General features: G+C 40.0%; 2 protein-coding genes across 4 annotated transcripts; one reads left to right on the forward strand and one right to left on the reverse strand.

Moving 5' to 3' along the window:
- Positions 1-4,151: 4,151 nt before the first annotated feature.
- rundc3b (RUN domain containing 3b) lies at positions 4,152-15,869 on the forward strand. 2 transcript variants are annotated; one of them, XM_046400013.1, is made up of 11 exons: positions 4,159-4,380; positions 9,024-9,139; positions 9,243-9,376; positions 10,670-10,755; positions 11,029-11,118; positions 11,809-11,889; positions 12,176-12,350; positions 12,767-12,924; positions 13,832-13,981; positions 14,349-14,470; positions 14,547-15,869. In XM_046400013.1, the coding sequence occupies exons 1-11, from the start codon at positions 4,232-4,234 to the stop codon at positions 14,690-14,692; spliced, it is 1,407 nt and encodes a 468-aa protein (XP_046255969.1). In that variant the 5' UTR covers positions 4,159-4,231; the 3' UTR covers positions 14,693-15,869. The 2 variants fall into 2 exon arrangements, 1 of the variants encoding a protein (XP_046255969.1); XR_006844355.1 differs by lacking the exon at positions 14,547-15,869 and having other exon boundaries at positions 4,152-4,380; positions 13,832-14,093.
- Positions 15,870-15,941: 72 nt separating this feature from the next.
- On the reverse strand, positions 15,942-20,827 carry slc25a40 (solute carrier family 25 member 40). 2 transcript variants are annotated; one of them, XM_046400015.1, is made up of 10 exons: positions 20,652-20,827; positions 20,324-20,366; positions 19,954-20,013; positions 19,756-19,862; positions 19,467-19,534; positions 18,553-18,677; positions 17,932-18,215; positions 17,710-17,791; positions 16,784-16,864; positions 15,942-16,702 (listed from the first exon to the last, which is right to left on the reverse strand). In XM_046400015.1, exons 1-10 carry the CDS (start codon positions 20,685-20,687, stop codon positions 16,569-16,571), a joined length of 1,020 nt encoding a protein of 339 aa, XP_046255971.1. In that variant the 5' UTR covers positions 20,688-20,827; the 3' UTR covers positions 15,942-16,568. The 2 variants fall into 2 exon arrangements, with proteins under 2 accessions (XP_046255971.1, XP_046255970.1); XM_046400014.1 differs by having other exon boundaries at positions 20,324-20,428; positions 20,652-20,812.
- Positions 20,828-20,836: the final 9 nt, after the last annotated feature.

Raw genomic sequence — 20,836 nt, forward strand, 5'->3', positions numbered from 1 at the left:
ATCTCACCTACTGTCATCTGGGATAGGCTCCAGCCCTCCCATGACCTTTCACAGATAAGCAGTATAGTAAATGGATGGATAGATGAGCTAACAGTACATCCAGCTGATAATACTTTCTGTACTTGCACTTAAGTTGGAATCTGAATGAAGAACTTTTACTTGGAATGGAGAATTTTTACATTAATGTATTGGTACTTTTAATTAAGAGAAGCATCTGAATACTTTTGCCTTATAATTAATGTGTTTGTTGTTTTTGTTGCCTTTTTTTCTTCTAAAATTCATTTTATTCCTCTCAATCAGTGCCAGTGATGAGGATGGGAGTGAGGACAGTGGTAAGAAATAAACTAATACTTCACTTGATGCCTCTTCAGTAATCTCCTACAGTATATTATTGACTGTATCATGAAGTAATTTAATAAATTGCAAGACAAAATATCTGGGTATAAATGTATAAAGATTTATATAAATCATGTCCATTTGCAAGATTTTATCAAACACAAACTTTATCCTCTGTCATTTTGTATTATCATTTTTTGTTCATACTTGTTGTGAAGAGCAAACAACCAAACCATTATAACGGATTTCTATTTTGATGAACTCCAGATGTCAAAAATAACAAATAAATCTCACAAGGAATCTCCACTTACTCTGCCTGAAAGGAGAATGGAGAAGAAATAGAGAGATGAAAAAGACAGATAGAACAGAATATGAAAGACTAAAAGAGAATGTGTTATTTAACAGCTGACATGACTACTGAGTCTGAAGCGCGCGCGTGTGTGTGTGTGTGTGTGTGTGTGTGTGGCATCAAACTATCAAATTACTGTATTATAAAAAGTCATAGTGTTACCTCAGTGTGGACAAAGGGTACAGTAAGACAAGCTGTCCACAGTCAACACCTCCAGCTCCATCCACACAGGAGACATCAGTGAATGAGTGATTAAAGTCGAGGTCGATTTGTAAACATTAAAAGGTCTTAAGAGTCTTACTCAGAGCTCCTGAGCTCATTGACTCTGTGTGCCTTGTTGATCCTTGACAGAAGCGCCATAAAATCAGACTTCACTCTGTATGTCATCATGCATTACAAGGCATATTTTGTTTGTTCTCTCATATCTTCGTATAAAGCATTTAGTGTATATAGTGTGTATAGTAATATTTAGAATTACACAGTATGTACTACACAGGAGATCATTTTTCTCATAGCTGTCATCATAAGTAACTACATAAGGATCATCACATTTAAAACTGTGTCACGTATTTCCTGTAAAACGTGGTTTGAACCCTGTGGACTGGTTTTCACACCACGTGGAAATGTAGCTTCAGTGGTTTGTCGGTGGTTTCGTTCACTTCTCCTGTAAAGTGCAAGGCTCTGAAGCTAAAAGCACGTACAGCAGATTAGTCAGAACACACGAATATGAGAAGCTGCAGTTTGGTTTGACTCATAAACAAGTAAAGTTTGAAATAGAGATATTTTTGTATTTTAAAGGTGTTATTTGTGATGGTGCTGTATTGGAAAAGTGTATATTTTTTATCCCACGTTTAGAAGCTGAATAGAGGAGCAAGATGATTAAACCAAAAGACTGCCAATCTTTTTGGCTCGTAAGCCCTCACATAAAAGCAGCGTATGGTTGTAGTGCTTTGTCACCTTTTAAGATGTTAGACCTTCCAGTAATGAGACATTTCCTCTTTATTGTTAAATATTATTAATATTTTCTTTCTTGTCTTTATTTTTCTCCCAGTACAGCATGTTTTTCTTATGGAAAACCCTTAGGGGGTGGCCCAACCCACAGCTTGGGAATCTTTCAGCTACTGTTAATATTCAGATGATAACTTATCAGTAACTGGGCCCAAAAATGAGTACTGTTGCTTTGGATACTTTAAGTATGCTACATTTTGATTGTAATACTTATGTACGGTTTGTGGGATTTTTTACTGCTTTTACCGGTTTTATTTTTAAATTGTTTCTTGTGTTTTTACTTAAAGTAAAAATAAATAAAGAATAAAATTATTTCTTCCACCATCAGATATAACAACAATTCTAGAAACTTCAGTCTCAGAAACTTAGCGGGCATCAACACATTTGGTGACCTCACTGACACACCTTCACCTACACTGTAATACTGGGCAGCAAAATTAACTAATAATGTGGGACCTACGGGTTTTGTCACAATTTTGTGATTAATTGTATTTGTATTCTCAAAGTTCAGTTGAGTTTGGGACTTTTGACTTTTGTTTATCCAGTTGGCAATCCAGTATTTCAAACAGTTACCGCAGAGTTTAACCGATGACCCTGTGATGTTACTAACTCCCTCACTCTCTTTAAGTCACTCAAATGGCCCCAGATGATACTGTGAATGCATGCATTACAAGGCAGAATGTCGCACTGACTGCTCCCTCTGGTGGAGCGACGAGGAGATACAAGTGAAGGAGGTCACGGTGTGTCACTAAAATGTTGATGGGAACCCAGCGTGAATGGGTTGCTTTCTCCGGAGCCACTGGGTGGCGCTCTAAACCGTCAAGATGACTTAACTGAATTTTGAGGCAGTTGAAAGCCCAGTCAGTGTAAACAAAAGCATACGTGAAAAACATCAACTGAAAGTCAAATGACCAGAGAAACCCCACTAGTTGGGCCTTTAACATGGACTTCTTGCAAACACTCGCTCTCGGATGTGATGAAGAGATAATTAATCTTTTCATTTATTTTTTGATGAATCAGTCAGATGGCAAAATTAGAACAGGCAAGTTTGAAACAGCCTTTCACACAGGAGGTCATATTCTGCGTACGGATGACAGGCAGCCACTGACATCTCTGAGTAACTCTTCACAGTAATAATCTGATGGCTGAAATGAACTCGCTTTTCTGTCAGGATCCTCGGTAACATCTCTGACTTACAGCATCAAACTGCCGGTTGAGCCCGTTAACCTTCAGAATAAAAGTAAAGCAAGTAAGACAAAAGCAGACATTTAACATTTAAATGACAGTAATTCTTTAATGGAACATAAGCACGAAACAGGGAGAGCAAATAGGCTTAGCTTTATATTAAATAATAGGTTTAAATCTACTATTTGCTATTTTCTGATGTATTTTTCATTCAGATAACTGCTAAATATTGCTTTCTCTACTTCTTTTACATACTTATCCTTTGCTGGAGTAAATCCTGTGTTTTTCACATTGCAAGAGAGTATGAAATAGAAATGTGCTGAATTAGCCTTAAATAAAGAAATCAATATTCCATGTTACTTAGACCCCTAAATTTAAAGTAAATAACAAAATGTTAATGCAGTATTAGATATTAGCTGTGTACACCACAGTGTAGCACCAAACAGTATTAGGATATTAATGATATCTACTAGCAATGGATCAGACAACCAAAAAATGCAGTTTGAGTTTTGATTTTTTGAGTTTTAATTGTAATTTTGTTATTATTTACTTCTTATTTCTTTTACATTACTACTACATTTTGTCACACTATATTGTCCAGTATAGTGTTTGCTGAATATTTACTTAAAAATGCAAATCTGATACTTTAGAATTGAATTTAATGCAGAAAAAAATAAACAATAACATACAGTATATAGACAAATGTATTAGGACACCTGACCATTACACAAACAGGCACTTAAATGACATTGGATTCTAAATGCATAGACAGCTTTGAAGCTAAATCAACTTCTACTTTTCTGGGAAGACTTTCCACGAGATTTTGGAGAGTTTCTGTGGGACTTTTTGCCCATTCATGCAGCAGAGCATTTGTGAGATCAGGCACTGATGTTGGATGAAAAGGCCTGGCTCATAGCCTCTGTTCCAGGTCATCCCATGGATGGGGTTGAGGTCAGGACTCTGTGTGGGCCAGTCAAGATCTGCCACACCAAACTCATCCAACCGGATTTGTATGGATGTTGCTTTGTGCACTGAAGCACAATCAAACTGCAGTCACAAAGTCAGAAGCATAGCATCGTCCATAATGTCTTTGTGTGCTGAAGCATTAAGATTCCCCTTCATCCCAAGTAAACCCCCTTGAAAACAGCACCATAAAGAGGTCTGTCTGGATACTTTTGTCTATATGGTCTATAACAGTATGTTCTGAATGGAGTCGGCGGCTTTTATTTTGAATGTTGCTATCGGAAGTTTGAAAACATTTGACTTGACACAGGTTTGTGTTGGACTCCTCCTTCCTTCGGCCGAGCAGCGTGTGTTCCTCTGAGGTAACTGGAGTCAGCTGGTCCTGCCCTGATGCACAGGGAACCGAGCGGGGACTCCGGCCGCAGCCTCAGACACGGGCCGGGGATGGCGTCGCTCGGCGTGGGGATGCACCTCATCCGTAAGCGGGGAGCAGGAAGGAGCGCCGCGGTGGAGAGGAGGAACCTGCTCATGGTGTGCAGGTGGGGGTTCCTCGCGCTGTTCTTTCTTTTAATGACAGCAAGGATGAAACAGCGTCTGCTGCTGACAGCGCATTTGTTGACTGGCACGCGTTTGTTTAGTGCATACCATACTCAGATATGAGTCAGTGTTCATAGCCTACAGAAGAAAGTGCATTTTGTGCCTAATACTGTTTTTAAATTAAGGATATCAGGCAAATTTTGCATATTATAATCATCGCATTCATTCACTCAAACACACACTCACGCACACAATACACGTTCACGCCCACTGGCAGAAACCCTAACCTTTAACATCCAATCACATTTCGGTTGTTATTACCCTTGTAATCAGTTCAGTGTAGGATTAAAGCCAAAACTTTTCTAAGACTGAGGCTGCAAGTCCAAATTCCTCCATCACAGCCCCACCCCCTTGAGGAAACAAAAAAAGATGTGATTTGTAACAAAACGAAAACAATTGGCTACAATTTGTGGCTACAATGCGCCGTTTTGGGGTTCACGGAATTATGAGACAGCCTTGTTTAATCTCCCAGTCTCTCCACTATACACTTTTTTTGCGTCAGACACAGATTTGAAGACATTTAGAGCTGCAGTCAAACGTTCCCTAAAACAGCACCGAGAAGGCGACCTTGTCCTCAATTCATCCCGCACCGCATTTATTAATGAAAGGCTGAGTGATAAATATGGAGGCTCGCAGCAGCACAGACTGATGCTGAGGGGCGCGCACACATCTCGCCTTCTTCTTCTTCTTCTCCTCCTCCTCCTCCTCCCCCTCTGTCAGAGGAGGTGAAAAGCACTCTGCTCTGATTATTGATTTGTGGTCCTCTTTGTGTCGCTGGCAGACGTCAGTTAACTAACAGTCCCTGTGGTGCGTTTGAGACCGGAGGGTAAAAGTGGGTTACAGAAGAAGGGCGATACGGAGGTCTGGTTCTTGACTTGATATTGAATGGACGGTAAGGCACCTGCTCCAACTGGTGTCTGCTCAGCCTTACTGTGGTTAAGTCTAGAGGCTTATAAAACAAAATATTATTCTCACTCTTCTGGTGTGCCCTCCTCCTTTACATTTGAAACGGTTAAGACAAAAGTGCTCCTCGCTGACCAGCCCGGGCCTTTCCCCACCCGTTTCTGCCTCCACAGCAGCCATCAGCTTTCTGACTGGAACATGCGGAGGAGGGAAAAGAGTCAGACAAGTGATGGCAAACTGGCAAAATGAATGAAGAGAAGAGGGCGTAGTGCTTGAGTTAAAGAAAGATAGAGGAAATCAACTTCTTGAATGTATTCTCCTCTTTGCTAGCTTTAAGGTTGTCGGAAACATCTGTGAGACAGTATCACACGGAGCTAAAATGACTGAACAAGTCAGCTGACAGAAAGAAATCATTCATTTTGTTAACTGGTCATTTTAGTAATTTTTAGGCAAAAAATACATATATAGTGTCCACTGGTTTCATTTTCACTAATATGAAAAATGAACGTTTTGTGTTATATATGCAGTATATGGTACTAAATAACTTGATAGGACAAAGCAAATTTGGATGTTAGGTTGGGGAATTTTACTTGTTATTTTATACATTTTTTCCCCTAACATTTTGTAGACCAAATGATCAATCAAGAAAGACAATCAGCAGCCCTAGTGATCTTCTTAGTCTGTATTGGTCTGAGGGAAATGTCTGGCCATCTTGTGGATTATTTTATGCACATCCCCCCTTCCAAATTCAACTTGATGTACAGTATTTGGTATCTTGAGAGAGTTGGGGTTAACTTGTTAAGAGGGTCTGAGCTTTCAGAAAAGTGCTGGAAACAGGCTCCAATGTAGCTGCTGCAGTCATCTTGAACGCAGCCACACTCCTGCCGTTGAAAAGATGCCAGTTGTGTTTTTAAATCTCATGTCTGCTATGGACTCTCTTTTCTGTTTTGGCTGGGGTCATGGAGAGATACCAGTAACTTGATAGATTAGATTTACTGTCTGTCTTTGTGTAGATGTGATTCAGGAGGAGTAAAAAGAAAAGTCATTTTGTAGTTGGCGTCAAACATGGAGCAGTTGAAGACACCAGCTTCATGAGCCTTACTGGTTTCAGTGTTTGGACTCCATGTTTGCACTAACCAGCACTTAAAACATCAAAATCACTTTGTTTTTGTACTTCTACCTTTTGTACAGTCTGTCATGAATATAATTAATACAACAGCACAAAAGTCATCCTCATTGTAAGATTTGATTTCTACAGTGAACTGTAGAAATGTTTGACTTTATTTTGTGAATGTGATTGATCTGAAGAAATGAAAATAGTCAATAATCATAGCTGTTATTCCTGCAGACGTGCAGGTCACATGTTGCTCTGAAGCGGTGCGAAATGTCGCCGATCATCCTTGTCTCTTTAAGTCTTCTGGGCTGAAATCAGGGAGGGAAGCTGGAGACTCTGTTTAACCACTGATTTTGTAGATGCGCTGTAGGTTTGTGAGAAGTGTTTCATTTTCTACAGCAGACATCTTGACTTGTCACAGCAGGAAAAGCATGACATTAGCAATGGCTGCGTTCTGTTCAAGTGTCCCAGTAAGCCTAAATGGGATTCAGCCATTATTCATTTTATTCACACCTGTGCTTTTCTGATGGCCACATGTCAAAATGTCTTCTGTGAAAAAGGCCTGTCTGAGCAGCCAAAATAATGGTGCCTTCAAGTGGTGTCCTGTGTCCCACATTGGGGGGAATAACCGTTTGTTGCGTGGTATAAGATGTACATTTTCGTGTTCAAGAGTTGTCACGTCACAGAGGGGGGTTTGTAATGTCTCTCACTCATGAGCATGAGATTAAAATGGAGAAATCAGCTCAAGTGCCGTATTTTTTTTTAAAGGGAGAAAAGCTGATTTCGGTGACTGTCGAAAACACAAACCTCAGGAGTTACATTTGAATGCAGTTCAAAAAGCTGCCTTTGTGCACAGTGCTGTGGATGTGTTGAGGGTTTTAAAGAGTTTTGAAATATCAGTCCGTCTGACCCTAAAAGGATGGCTATAATCAGGCCAGATCAGTCGGTTTGACCCATCATTTAAATCATGGCTAAAAACCTGCCTTTATATGACTGCTGTTGTGTCCCCTCTGTTATTAAAATTATGGCAACATTCTTCTGATTGTATCAGTTGTGTTCAAGTTATTTAACTATTTACTTTTGTTTGAATTATGTCAACTATTTTAAATTTCTCCATAAAGCAGATTCTCTAACATTCAAATGTGCTGGATGAACAAATTTAACTATGCTAAAACCATTTTCACAGTGATATAATTATCTACTGCAGAGCATTGCAAGTGTAATATCAGGATTTTAGGCTTTCACATCGAGTCCAGGTGCTTTTTACTGCATGAATGGTGAAAGAACTGAGAAGATAAGTGCAACATGCTCCACGCAGAGGAGAAATTAGGTCTGTCTAAATGGCAGGCTGTTTTTCACAGAGTCTGACAGCAAATGTACATGATATGTGGATAAAAACCCTGCCCTCATTCATGGAAATAAACTGAAATCTATCAGTTTTTGCTCTTTCGCATGAAGCACACACTCTGTGGTCACTGTGCTGCTCAGCAACGAGATAGACAGATATGATGACAGATTATTTAGCTGACGTAACGGGCTGTACACAATTTGGCAGAATCCGAACACACACACACACACACACACACACACACACGCACACACACTGAGACGCACGGCAGCCTTGTCCATTAACTCTCCTTCCTGTCTAATTAGTTGAAATCAGGTTAAGCGGAGTCGGTCGGTGCACATGACTGTCATGGGGGGGCAGCACATTAGGACTGCTTTTATCACAGCAGATTTATCAAAGCTTCACTGACTTAAGTACTCTTTTAGTTTTCATCACATGTAATGACAAAAATGTTGCGAGAACTGAAATAATCTTCAATGGTTTGTTTTCACGTTTTCTTTTTATTTGTCTTTTTCTTATGTGTATTCGGTAAAGTGTGCGTTACCAGTGTGAGTGTGTCGACATCAGCCAATCAGCAATCAAACAGCAACTAAGAAAGTAGTTTATCACTGCGGATACTTAGACGTGAGTGTTTAAAAATGACCATCGGTCACTCTTACCTTTAAAGGGATACTTTAAACCAAAGGTTAAAAACAGAGGCTCGGAGATCCTATCTGTTTAGCATGTGTTAAGCTCTAAAAATGCTACATAATGAAACTATTAAATGCTTAAAGCTGCATGTAGTATTTTTATTATGCCTTTGCGATGTTGATAGCCGTGGCTGGAGACTTTATTTCTGCAGGTTGCCCTTCAGGCCATCTCATTATCATGCTATGTGAGGGAATTTCTTCAAATTTAGCACAAATGTCCACTTGGACCCAAGCGTGAACTGATCAGATTTTGATAGTCCAAGGTCACCTGTATTCAACACTATAACCCAGGAAGAGAAGGGGGGGGGGGCTGTGTTCCTGTTTCACATTTGTTCAGATACTGAATTGGTGACACTAATCTTGGGTGTCCACCTTGAAGGAATTTGAATCTCTAGCTTCTTTGGAGCAGTTTCAAATTTATAGTCTCTTTACTACTTTCTCTATGTGTGAAACTGGTGAATTTCAGCTTTAAGCTACAGGTCTAATAGCTGATGTTTATTTATACCAGCGTGTGCATCATCCTCTGTTCAGGTTTTCAGTGAAGACTCTGCTGGACCGATCCTGTTCTGACACAATAGATGACTCATCTCCAGAGTTTGTTAACTTCGTTTCCATCGTGGAGAACATCCTCAGTCATCGACTCAAAGGTAAAAACGTAAACAACCCTCTTCTCATTCAAATGAACACATGTAGATACATAAATAAATACAAAATCCACTAAAAACTCGTTTCCTCCTCTTTCCCCCTCAGGTCAGACAACTTGGTTTGGCTACGAGAGTCCTCGGAGTTTCTGGGATTACATAAAAGCTGCTTGCAGTAAAGTCCCTCATAGCTGCATCCGAAGCATCGAGAGCATGGAGAATGTGCGATCGTCGAGAGCTAAAGTGAGAATAAGAATGTCCTTGGATTTAATCGGGCCGCAGTGGAGAAAATAACTTGAGTCTTCAGAATATCAGAAAATCAAATACAAACATGACTAACATTAAGAAAATTTTAGAAAAAGTATAAGCAGTATAAGTTTTACATATGCAGTATCTTCTACTTTGAGGTGTATGCTGCTCTGCACACACATAATGCACAATCAGGCACTTGTGATTTTAGCTTACTTTGCATTATTGCAATACTGCATAACAAAAGAACAAAGTGAGCACAGTCAAAAAAAATGTTAAGAAGTCACATGTGAATAAAACCTGAGTGAGCAAAGTGAGCAAACAACTGGAGCTGATATTGTTCTGCAGTCAGGCTGTAGGTGAGAACAGTGCTCGCTCTCTTTGAACTCTTTTCAGGAATCAAAAAACAAAAGCAGTTTTGCATTTCAAACAGAATCGGAATCAGCTTTGATGATGTGTAAAAGGATTTTGACTTTGTTTTTTGTTGATCTGAATTACACACACAGGACAGTTTACAGGCACAGCCGTACAGCTAAAATCAAGGACAACAAAGGTGAATAAAGATACAGTAAAGTAATCACACAACTAAAAACAAAAAACAACAACAAAAACAGGAGCATATATGAATATTAAAAAAAATATATAAAATGGAGAATTAAAAAAATGAAATTATGCAGTTGGATTGTCAACACATTTAGCAAGATTTTCAGTCATGAGACCTGCAGTGCATTCAAATGACTTTAAATTAAAGTAAAACATTAAAAATACAGGAAACTTTTTTTTCTTGTTTTACGTGGTTTGTAAATGGCAGGTCATTAGCAGCCATTTGCCATCTGCTTTATCACCAGTCAGCAGCTCATTTTTAGCTGTGGATCTGAATGTTTTGAAGAAAATGTCATCGAAAAAATGTTGGATGAATTGCCAATTTGACACACACCTTTTCATCCACCTCAGGATGAATTCTAATAAATCCGGTCCATCGAGTGTCATTACCATGTCAAAAGTTTTATTTGTCCACTACTTTTGTGCGTGACACCTGCAAACCTCATGACATTCCCATCAGCCTCAGCTGCATCACTTATGTTCTGTGCTAATTGGCAAGTGTTAGCATGCTAACACGCTGTACTAAAATGGTTATTTAGCATTAACAGTGTGAGTTCAAAGCACCGCTGTCCCCAAGTGCAGCTTCACTGAGCAGTTTGCATCTTGTCATCTTGTATCCTGTGCTGCCGGCTGTGATGGAAGCTTCCACTAACAGCTCAGTGTTACTGTCTTCCCTCTCTGCAGGGCAGGGCTTGGATCAGAGTGGTCCTGATGGAGAAAAGATTATCCGAATACATCTCATCTGCACTGAGGGACATCAAAACAACCAGGTCTTAATGTGGTGCTCATATACTGACTTCATACATGCAGTTTCCACTTCAACCCAGTAAAACTGATGCTTTTATGTAGGTAGGAAGGGTTTCTCTCTGCAGAATAAACATGCTGCTGTGCAGTTTACGTGTTTTTACATTTGACCACAAACGGTCATTTATCACATGTTCCGGTTTGCACCACTTTTTCGTTATTCACCAGTCAGTAGACTAGATCTGGATAAGTGAGAGTTGAATTAATAATAATGAGTGCACATGTGTGTGTGACTGTAGGAGGTTTTACGATGACGGAGCGATCATGCTGGGAGAGGAGGCGGGGCTGTTGGCAGACACACTCATCGGCCTCAACACCATCGATTTCAGGTACTGAACATCCTGTGACTCTACAGTTGTGCAGATGCAATTGAAAGCTCCTTAATTTAACTGAAGTGAGTAATATGTTATAGATGAAATGCTACAGAATGTAAAGGTCTTTTACAAAATATCAGAAATCCATTGCAGGACAAAAGCCTCAAAATCTCAGTAAGTGACACTTTTGTGAAGCTGACAGTGTTCAGGATCAGACTGGCTGTTTTTTTTGTTTGTCTAAAAAAATATATTTTTAGATTTTTTAGATTTTTGCTTTTGCCATGTAACATAATTATGCAGTACTTCACAACTCAGGCACTAACTTTAGTAAAGTGCAGTGCAGCAGACCAGCAATCCCCACTTGTGTCATTTTATAAAGCAATACGGTGCACCATGTGCAGGTGCAAGGGAGAAAGTTATAAATTGCATACTGAACACAAGGAAACTGCATTAGCGGAAAAAGGAACAGGGATCCTCAGTGATGAATAAATAACAACATTTAGTGGGATGTGTAATAAAAGTGTTTTCAAAATTACCCATCAAGGAGAATCAGCACTTCTGTTTCTGCAAAAACATTTTTATCCTCATTGAACTGGAACAAATTTAGGTTTAATGCAGGGTATTATAAATAATACATTTTTTATTAAAAACAATTTTGTGTTTGGCGCAGCTGTAAATCTGGTATGTTTTTTTTTTGTTGTTTAGCTTCTGTCTGAAAGGAGAGGGTGTGGACGGCAGCTGCCCAGCCGTGATCGACTACACACCTTACCTGAAGTTCACTCAGAGGTAAATGTCATCAAATCCTCCCATCACACCGTTCATCATCCGTGTGGTGTATGGGGGGGGGTCAGCACTTAGGCTCAGCTGTGAGAATGGGTGGTTAACTTTTACACATTCCTATATGTTTTGTTTGTTTGCTTTTATTTGTTTAAGAATAACATTCATTTGTTTTAAGCGGCTGTTTTAGCTCCGTATGTGAGGGCTGATGTCGAGTCTACAGCTTTGGTCAGGGGGCTGAATATTATATTGGATATGTACTAATACAAGGCACATATTGGCTCACTGTGTGCAGCACGGACAGCATCAGCAGTGACGAGGAGGAGATGAGGACTATGGGAAGCAGCGGCAGCGAGAGCAGCACCCCAGACAAAATGGCCACGGCTGCCTCCATCTTCACCGAGCAGAGCAACTTGGTCAGCAAGTGCAAACGCTTTGAGCAGAAGTATCACATGGCACTGGAGCAGAAGGTAGCACCTCAGCGTGTGTGTGTGTGTGTGTGTGTGTGTGTGTGTGGTATTTATTTTGAGATAAACAAATTGGATGATAATATATGCCAGTGTGACATTTTCCTTCATATCTGCATGATAATTTAAGGCTCGAATTCTGAAATGCCAGGAGGAAATGTGCGCCGTGAAGGCAAACACACGAAGCTCGATGTTATTTACTACATATACGACATCCGTGATGTTTCATCCCTCTGTGGCGTCATCTGTTGTTCACTGCTGCCACAGTCTCTCCTCTCTGGTTATTTCATTTGCTTTGTGCCAATACAGAGAATTCTCAGTGTAACTCAAACAGCAGTGCCCTCATGGCCTCAGTGAACAAACAAATGAAAAACAGAGAGATGTGTGTGTGCTTTCTGCGATGTGTGTGTTTGTCTCAGGGTTACCTGGAAGAGCTGGTTCGTCTACGAGAAGCCCAGCTGTCGGAGGCTGTGTCTCATAACAAAGCTCTTCAGCAAAGCCTAGCAGACACACAGCTCTCCCACTCAGTGGAGAAAGAACAGCTTGAGTACATCATACTGGAACTACAGGACCAACTGTGAGTTCAGGACCAGCTGTGTGTGTGTGTGTGTGTGTGTGTGTGTGTGTGTGTGTGTTTGTCAACGAGTGCATGTGAGGTAACTGATGATAAGGTGGAGAGGACTTTGCAGCAGTTCCAGCTGTGAATTTGACATTCAGGACCCAGTGAGAAGTCAGATGATTTGTTATTTATGTGTTGTTCAGTCAGTAGCAGTGAGTGCTGCTTTTAGCCAAGAAGAAAACCTTTTGACCTTATATTAATTGCTATGTATATTCCAATCGGTGAGAAAATGCCTTCTCAATCTGATCACGTTGGCTACAAAGTCTGTTGAAAGGACTTGTGTCATGATTTTTGGAAATGAAGCTGCGGTCTCGAGCCAGTGCGATGAGTCAGTGGATGTTTTCAAATGCAAATCGAGTGAAAAGCAAAGTGACATGAAGGCGCTCAGACAGAGAAATGCTGTGACAAGGACTACAGTCAGAGAAACTGCGAGGCAGACAATGTGAGTATTTAGTGAGGAAAAAGTGGGTAAAAATGTGATCGGACGTAAAGGAGAAAACACACAAAGAAAGAAATGTTGACAGACATGGGAGCTCTCCAACATGAGAGGTAGAGCCTGACTGATGCTGTATTTTTGAGGCCGATAGCAACGTTTGTGACTAAAAACTTACTCACAAACCGACATATCATCTTTTTAAACAATAACTTCTCTAACTACCAAGGATTCCTTAAATACAGATAGTCTTATGAGTTGCTGTCTCAAAATCATAAGTAGGTAGGCAAACATAAAACAAGGAGAAGCTGCCGGCTGAAGCATTTTTCTGTTATTTGTGCAGATTGTATTTCCTCACTTGCGCTGAGTGACGCACAAGTTCATTTGGTCAATTAACTGTTTCTAACTCTGCACACTGTCTGTTGTCTTTAGGACAGTGCTGAAGAACAATGATTTAAGGTCCAGACAAGAGCTGACTGCCCATCTGACCAATCAGTGGCCATCTCCTGTCGCCTTGGACGCCAACGCTGTTGCCTTGGACACGCTGCTGTACAGGAAGAGTGCAGGGGGACAGTGGGAGGAGTATGTAGATGAGCTTACAGTTTGGTTCTGTTTAGGGTTGCAAGTGTCTGTTAATTAATTAACTGATTTCTGAAGTGACAGGAAGTCAGACTCAGCAAGATGGAGATCAGTGGTGTGTGTGTATTGTATAATTATATCAACTATAGATTATCTGTGGTTGGAATAAGAGAGCTCAAATAAGAGCTGAGAGGGATCACTTAAGATATTTAATTTCATTACAGCTTTACAGATTCCAAGCTGGTGGTGTATTCTTTTGGTTGGGTATTTATCTTTGTATTTTAGCTGTATCACTACTGGTTATTTTAGGAATACTTAAACCACAGAGATGATTCATCTGATTTACTGATCCCCTTTCCTCTCTTTGCAGGAAGAGTTTCCAGAGTCTGGAGCAGCTGTCTGCAGACATGAGCCTCTCCCAGACTTCGCTCGAACCATCACAAGCGCTGAATCTGGAGACCAGGCCGGCCGGCACACGCTGGCCTCACCGAGGTACGTCGCCTTCAGCACGTAAGCACTGCTGTCCAGCAAAGGTTTCACTCTGAATCACGTGTACTGTATCATTCAGGTAAAGAGGAAACGCCGTCTTTACGAGGCCTGTGCGGCTCCCTGACCTCAGTTGCCAGCTACAAGTCTCTGGCCAGCCTGAAGTCCAGCGAGTGTTTGGCCAGTCCTGCCACAGAGGTCAGCAGCCCGGGCATCACTCCTTCATAGGCAATCGAGAGCTTAAAAAGCAGATCACCACCGGGGCCAGACAATCCAGGAACTTTTTAAATGTACGTAGTTTTGATCTGCTTTTTGTTGAAGTTTATGTTCTGTTTGTACAGCCCACAGCGTGAACAGATGGACATCGGGTTTGCGTTGAGTTGAGAATCTGGTATACAATGTACTTTGAATTGTATTAATGCTCAGCTCCATCAGGCCGAGGAACATGCTGTATTAATGTGTGGATCAGCTGAAACGACCTCTGGCTCTTCATAGAAGATCTCCAGCTGTCAACTTAATCATTGTGTGTGTTGCAGTTCTTTTGGTTTTTTTTTGTTTTTGTTTTTTGTTGTCGTTGTTTATTTGTGAAGCATCAGGATTTTTTTTTCTTTTCTTGGAAATAAAATAATAGAAAGTTGATGTAAGAATTACAATGTCACCTTGCAGCATTGAGGAGATAGTGATGAGTTAAAGTGTTTTTGCCTCTCAAAGGTTTATTCCAGACTGTAGTATGCTGAAAATGCTGACCGTAGATCAGTTTAACACAAAATGATTCAAGCCTTCATCAGTGTAGTCTGTAAATCATTTCCTGTGGTTGAAAGACTATTTTATCATCCTGTGTGCTGTTACTGCTGCCACTGAATTCTTGTTTTTAATATAGCAGCTTCTTTGGTTTAGTCAGATTATGTAATCAAAGCTTGGCATAACGCTGTCTCACATTTTGTCCTTAGGCGACTGTGTTCTTGCACCTTTGTCTTTTTTTTTTTTTTTTTTAAATACTTTTATGTTGTGCCAAAAGCAGCATCACTTGGTTTTATTCTCAGGTAACAATCACTATGATTAGTATTAGGCTCATTTTAAATTCAGCTTTATCCGACAGTATTAGTATTATTCTCTTTAAATATTAAAATGCAGTATTTTAATCGCTGGTTAGCACAAATTGATCATTCTTAAAACTCACATGACAAATGATTTGTGTTATCTTCCAGCAGATATTTTGGGAAAGCAACACAAGAGTAAAATGCCACTGTAATGTAATTTGTATTACAGGTGGCAACCATGTACCTCAACACTGAACTCATGACTTTGCCTTTAGCTCGGTCCAGCAGTCCTTTGCACAGCATATGTTTTATTGGAATTGTTTGCCTTTTTATCCTTCATTTTGAATAAAATCCACTTACTCAAACAGTGAGACTTTGTTGGCCACAGTGGGCAGGGGTGCCCATGAAGCTTGTGCAGAGTCAACAAACGGAAGCAATTTCCAATCATAATCAGGTATGTATTTTGAACATTCGAGAACACATTCGCATTTTCTTAGTGCAGAGTTTACATGTGTCACAGTCTCCCGTCAAGATGAAAAGCTCTACACATGCCGGCATGATACGTAATCACAGGTTAAAAGAGACTGAAGTGGAAGTGCAAAAATATCTTTGGGATCCACTGACTCAGAAGACAGAGGAGGAATAAAACAGAGATTAATCTTACATTTCTAATGGAGGGACTTCAGGCACAATGCACATGATCCCAGTGAGAGAGCCACAAATGAGACCAAGAAAATTACACATTTCTAACAAAACTGTGGCTGCCATCTGCTGGCTGATAAAAGCATGTCTTCTGAACACTGCAAAACCAGATTTCTGTTCACTTGTGTGCACGTTATCTCTAGCAGTGAATTAAACACACAATATTTGCTTATAAATACTAATAAAAATCATTTAAGATAAACTCTGACAATATGTAACACCTTATAATTCAGAAATGGATCTTTGTCACTTCCATTTCTGTTTGTATTGTTTAATTTGGCAACATAAACTCTTTCTTTCTAAGTATAATCTAGCAGTAGTTCTTGTGGTGTTTGGTTTGGAGAGAAATGACAGGAAAACTTTCAGGTATTGCTTGTCTGCAGTGTCCCAAGTACCCTCTCCTGGTTGTGTTTGTGGAAAAAGGCCTTTCCGAACTCATAAGTGCTGATCATGATGGCACAGGCCGGTGCCACTTTGATGAGCCTGGGGAGGAAACCTGGCCGAGAGGAAACAGATATTGAGGAGCAACTACATGCCATTTAATTGGACATAATTGATAATTCACCAAAGTATCTACCTTTGAACAGTCCACCAAAGCCATCCTGTGCTACAATCCTGCTCATCACACTGAAGGTAGAGGAGGAGACCAGACAGGACACTGACAACACAGAGACAACAGTCAGCATGAACTTAATCATTAATCTCTGACCACAAACAATGTGGTTTCAGTAAAGTAGAGCAGTGGTTCCCAACCTTGTTTATCTGACAGGACTGTCAGATGAACTAAAGTACACCTTCATCAACACCTCCTCATTTGTTCCAAATATTCACTGAGGCTGTATGATGTTTACACCGAAGAGTGAAATATTTTAGTCCAAGACTCCAAATTAAGCCTGACATATTTAGTATGTTCTGAAATTTTGGTATCTCTCATGCAATCTACTGTAAGAGAAGACTGTCTTGGTTTAAAGGAATCCCAGTTTGACAACACGTGTTGCCTGTTATTTAGGGTTTTAACAATTTACTGTATAAAAGCACATATTGTTGTTTTTTCCCTACCAGACATACCAGGTTTCAATCATTTATCTATTACTATAACTATCTAACTGGAAGTCTCTGCTCTCTCACTGATTAGGTTTGTGTTTTCTTTTTCATGTGACGAAATGTGAAGATGTTGTATCGGTGTAGTTGGTGGAAAGTGTGTAAGGTGCAGTCATCTTGTCTTAGGTGGTAGTTCTTTTCTTTGCACAGTGACATATACAAATAGCAAAAAAATGTAATCCTATTTGTTTAATTGATTTTCCTCTCAAATCTATGGATATATTTGCTTTTATCAATTTTTTTTTCAATAATCTTTCCACAGACCCCCTGATAACTTCAGAAGTACCACCTAGTGTAGAGGTACCCCTGGCTGGGAATCCACTGACCCAAAACATGCTGCACAACTGCAAAGTTTAGAGGCGCTTACTAATTAAAATAACAAAGAGTTAATGCGACAATTACAATTCTTTGCTTGTAGTTCTCCCAGCTCCACCTGCCTTTTCGTTTTGACAACATCAAACGGTAGTGTTACAATGGCTGCAATCTGAAAGAAAAGGAAAAATGTATTATTAAATACATTAATTATGAATTATACTGTGAATATGAGTTGCAATGTTTTCTCTCAAGTTAATTAATAATGTCATCTACAGGTTGGAAAGCTGAATGCTGTTCAGATGCACTTACAGAGCCAGACACTGCTCCAGATAGGAAGGTAATGGCAAATGTGGGTTCTCTGGTGCTATACCATTCACACAGCCATTTCTTGCCAGTCTCATAGTTGTACCAGTACATGGCAGAAAAGGGCACATCTCGTAAGAGCGTGGGCCCCAAACCCCGCCAGAGAGACAGCAAGCCTTCTGACTGCACTGCAGTGCGGATGCAGGCAGTCAGCTCCCTGTACGACTGCTTCTGAGCCTGCAGCTTCGTACGGATCAGCTCCAGAGGGCTAATCACTGTCACTGAACCCACTGACGAACACAGAAACAAAGAGAAAAAGTTCAAAACACAAACGCAGCTTCTCTTGCAGAAATCATGCTGTCGCAGAAGAAAAAAAAAAAAAAAAAAGTTAAAAATATCTACCGAAAAACATTTTTCATTTTGAGTCAGGGTATCACTTCAAAAATGATCTGAAAGCAATTTGTAATCATCCTCACCAACTGCTTTTTTTTTTAACTTTATTTTTTAATAGATATTTTCCACTCCATCAACAGGAACTGAATGTAGATGGTGATGCTGATGTTAAAGCTTGTAATACTTTGCACAGGTGCCTTTTCACCTAGTGTGATGGGATAGCAGTCAGCTCACCTCTAGCGATAGCTCCGGCCAAAAGAGGAGCCTCCTGAGCGTAGTCGCCCATCCTGACCCTCAGTGCCGCACACAGCTGGTCGTAGCTTGTAAAGTAAATCACTGTAGCTGGTACTGCCATCACACTACACATGTGGAAAAAAATCCAGAAGTTATGCGTCCATCCTGGCAGGAAAAGTCAACCACAAAAACAACTAATAAATTAATAAACAATGCGATGTATTTAAGAAAATTTCCATTATGATGATACTCAACATAAATCATTCTTTGGTAATCAGCCTTCAAGAAAATCTAATGGGGTTTACCACTAATCGGTACAACTTCAAACAGAAGCACCCTTAATGAGTGCAGCAGCTACAGGCTAAACGACTGTCAAGCAGCAACATTTGCACAATAACTCGGATTTCCAGAGGAGATCAGGGACGTACAATAGACATTAGTCTTTCAGCCAATACTGATAAGATAATTCATGCAGTCAAATTTTTGTATTTTAAAAAGTTCATAATCTATAGTTTATGCACACATGAAGGTAGGAAAGGCTAAGATGAGTGAACAAAGATGGATGATTTAATATTCCAAAGCTCCAATAAGATTTGTTGTGTTCAAAGTGGAATTTTTACCTCCTCTCTAAACCCTTAAAGAACAAGTATTGCAAATTGCAGTGGACACCGGTAACAACATGTCTGGCTCTCTGGTCTACACTGCGTGGCTCTACCCACCTGCGGCAGTCTGAAGTCACAAGACCATAAAGGTATAGATGCTATGCTTGCTAAGTCAATGAGAGCAATAGTATAAATTTCTCATTACTGGATCAATACTCTGTCTGATATACATATCGTGCATCCCTAGAAGAGTGCAGACAGTATGAAGTAACACTGAGGGACTTAGAGAGACACAGAAGACCTCACACTCACAGGGTTGGAGGCAGACCACTCCATAATGCCCTGATTCCTTCACCACGTGTTATCTTGATGAAGGCATCCTGCAGAAATACAGAGTAGAGTCAGAATTGGAAGACGTGCTGTTTGGCAGTTTTCTATCACAATTTGACTCTAACCAATTTACACACATAAAAACAGGCTGTATCGGCCACTAATACAAAACACAAACGTGATGAGAAACTTTTTGCCAAATAACTCTAAGCTGTTTTTTTTTTTTGGAAAAACTGAATGGTCAAATGCAATGAGTATGTGGAATCTTTACCAGTGTGCCACTGAAGTGACCGGGGGCTTTATACCAGGCCTTGGAGTTGCCATTTTCACACACACAGATGTGGTCCATAAGTCCATTGCAGTAGACAAAGCATTTCCCTGAAACAGATTTAAAAAATGTCATAATCTGTCACAATTTATTATATTAATAAACATAATACTAGACCAAAGGTATTTATATTCATGATACCTTTGGGGAATGGATTTTTCTGCGCTTGCAGTCTGATCTTCACAACATCCAAAGGTGTGACTGAAAAAAAGCCCAAACTTCTCATAAGCCTCAGTATATGACAAGTTATATTGTATCAATATTGCCAAATGTGATGTCTTGTTATGCAAAACAAAACCAATCTATACCAACACTTGCACATGTATTTTAATTGTTCATGTGTTATGTAAGGTCAATTGCAATGTGACAAGCAAAACTGATATTTTGTGTTTTTTGTGTTTTATTCCTGGCAAACTCTATAGTTACCCTTAATTTCAGCATATTCAAAATGTCGGAAGAATCGTTGCAACATGAGCACATACAAATAAACACTGTAGGCTGGGTGTCTCACCAAACAAAGATGTGAGGACCGCACCGGAGCAGGACGCCACCATCTGTTGGAGTGGAGTAATGCCATTACTGGCTGAAGAAGCTGGACTTTGAGCACTCATACTGTCTTAAAACACAAAGATACAGTCCGACATTAGACGTATTTAATCTATATGGTAACTATTAAGAACTCGCCTTGCCAAATAACTAGCTGCCACAGAAATGTTAAATGTTGGCTTGGTTAGTACGTCGTTACAATAGCATTCCAGGTGCGGTAACATCACATGGACAGGAGAGTTCACAGACTGGCCTCAGTTAGCTAATTACTTTAGCTAACGTCAACTTCCTACCTGCTGAAACACCTTTGTATCGATATAATCTTCCATGAGCACCGCTCTCCGGTTTTGTATTCTGACAGTGTAACAGTCACTACAGGTTCTAAAAGGAAAGCTTCAACGGGTGTGCATGTTAGGTTGCAACCCTTGTTAACTCGCCAGTTTAGCAAACATTACATGATGACGTTTTGTAATATAAA

The sequence above is a fragment of the Scatophagus argus genome, chromosome 9, assembly GCF_020382885.2.
Source record: "Scatophagus argus isolate fScaArg1 chromosome 9, fScaArg1.pri, whole genome shotgun sequence".
Classification (NCBI taxonomy): domain Eukaryota; kingdom Metazoa; phylum Chordata; class Actinopteri; family Scatophagidae; genus Scatophagus; species Scatophagus argus.

Coding starts and splice junctions, on each gene's coding strand:
- rundc3b (XM_046400013.1), top strand. CDS start 4,232: ATGCACAGGGAACCGAGCGGGGACTCCGGCCGCAGCCTCAGACACGGG. Junction 9,140..9,242: donor CCTCAGTCATCGACTCAAAG/GTAAAAACGTAA, acceptor TTTCCCCCTCAG/GTCAGACAACTTGGTTTGGC. Junction 13,982..14,348: donor GCAGGGGGACAGTGGGAGGA/GTATGTAGATGA, acceptor CTCTCTTTGCAG/GAAGAGTTTCCAGAGTCTGG.
- slc25a40 (XM_046400014.1), bottom strand. CDS start 20,423: ATGAGTGCTCAAAGTCCAGCTTCTTCAGCCAGTAATGGCATTACTCCA. Junction 19,535..19,755: donor GTCACTTCAGTGGCACACTG/GTAAAGATTCCA, acceptor GTATTTCTGCAG/GATGCCTTCATCAAGATAAC. Junction 18,216..18,552: donor GGCCGGAGCTATCGCTAGAG/GTGAGCTGACTG, acceptor TGTGTTCGTCAG/TGGGTTCAGTGACAGTGATT.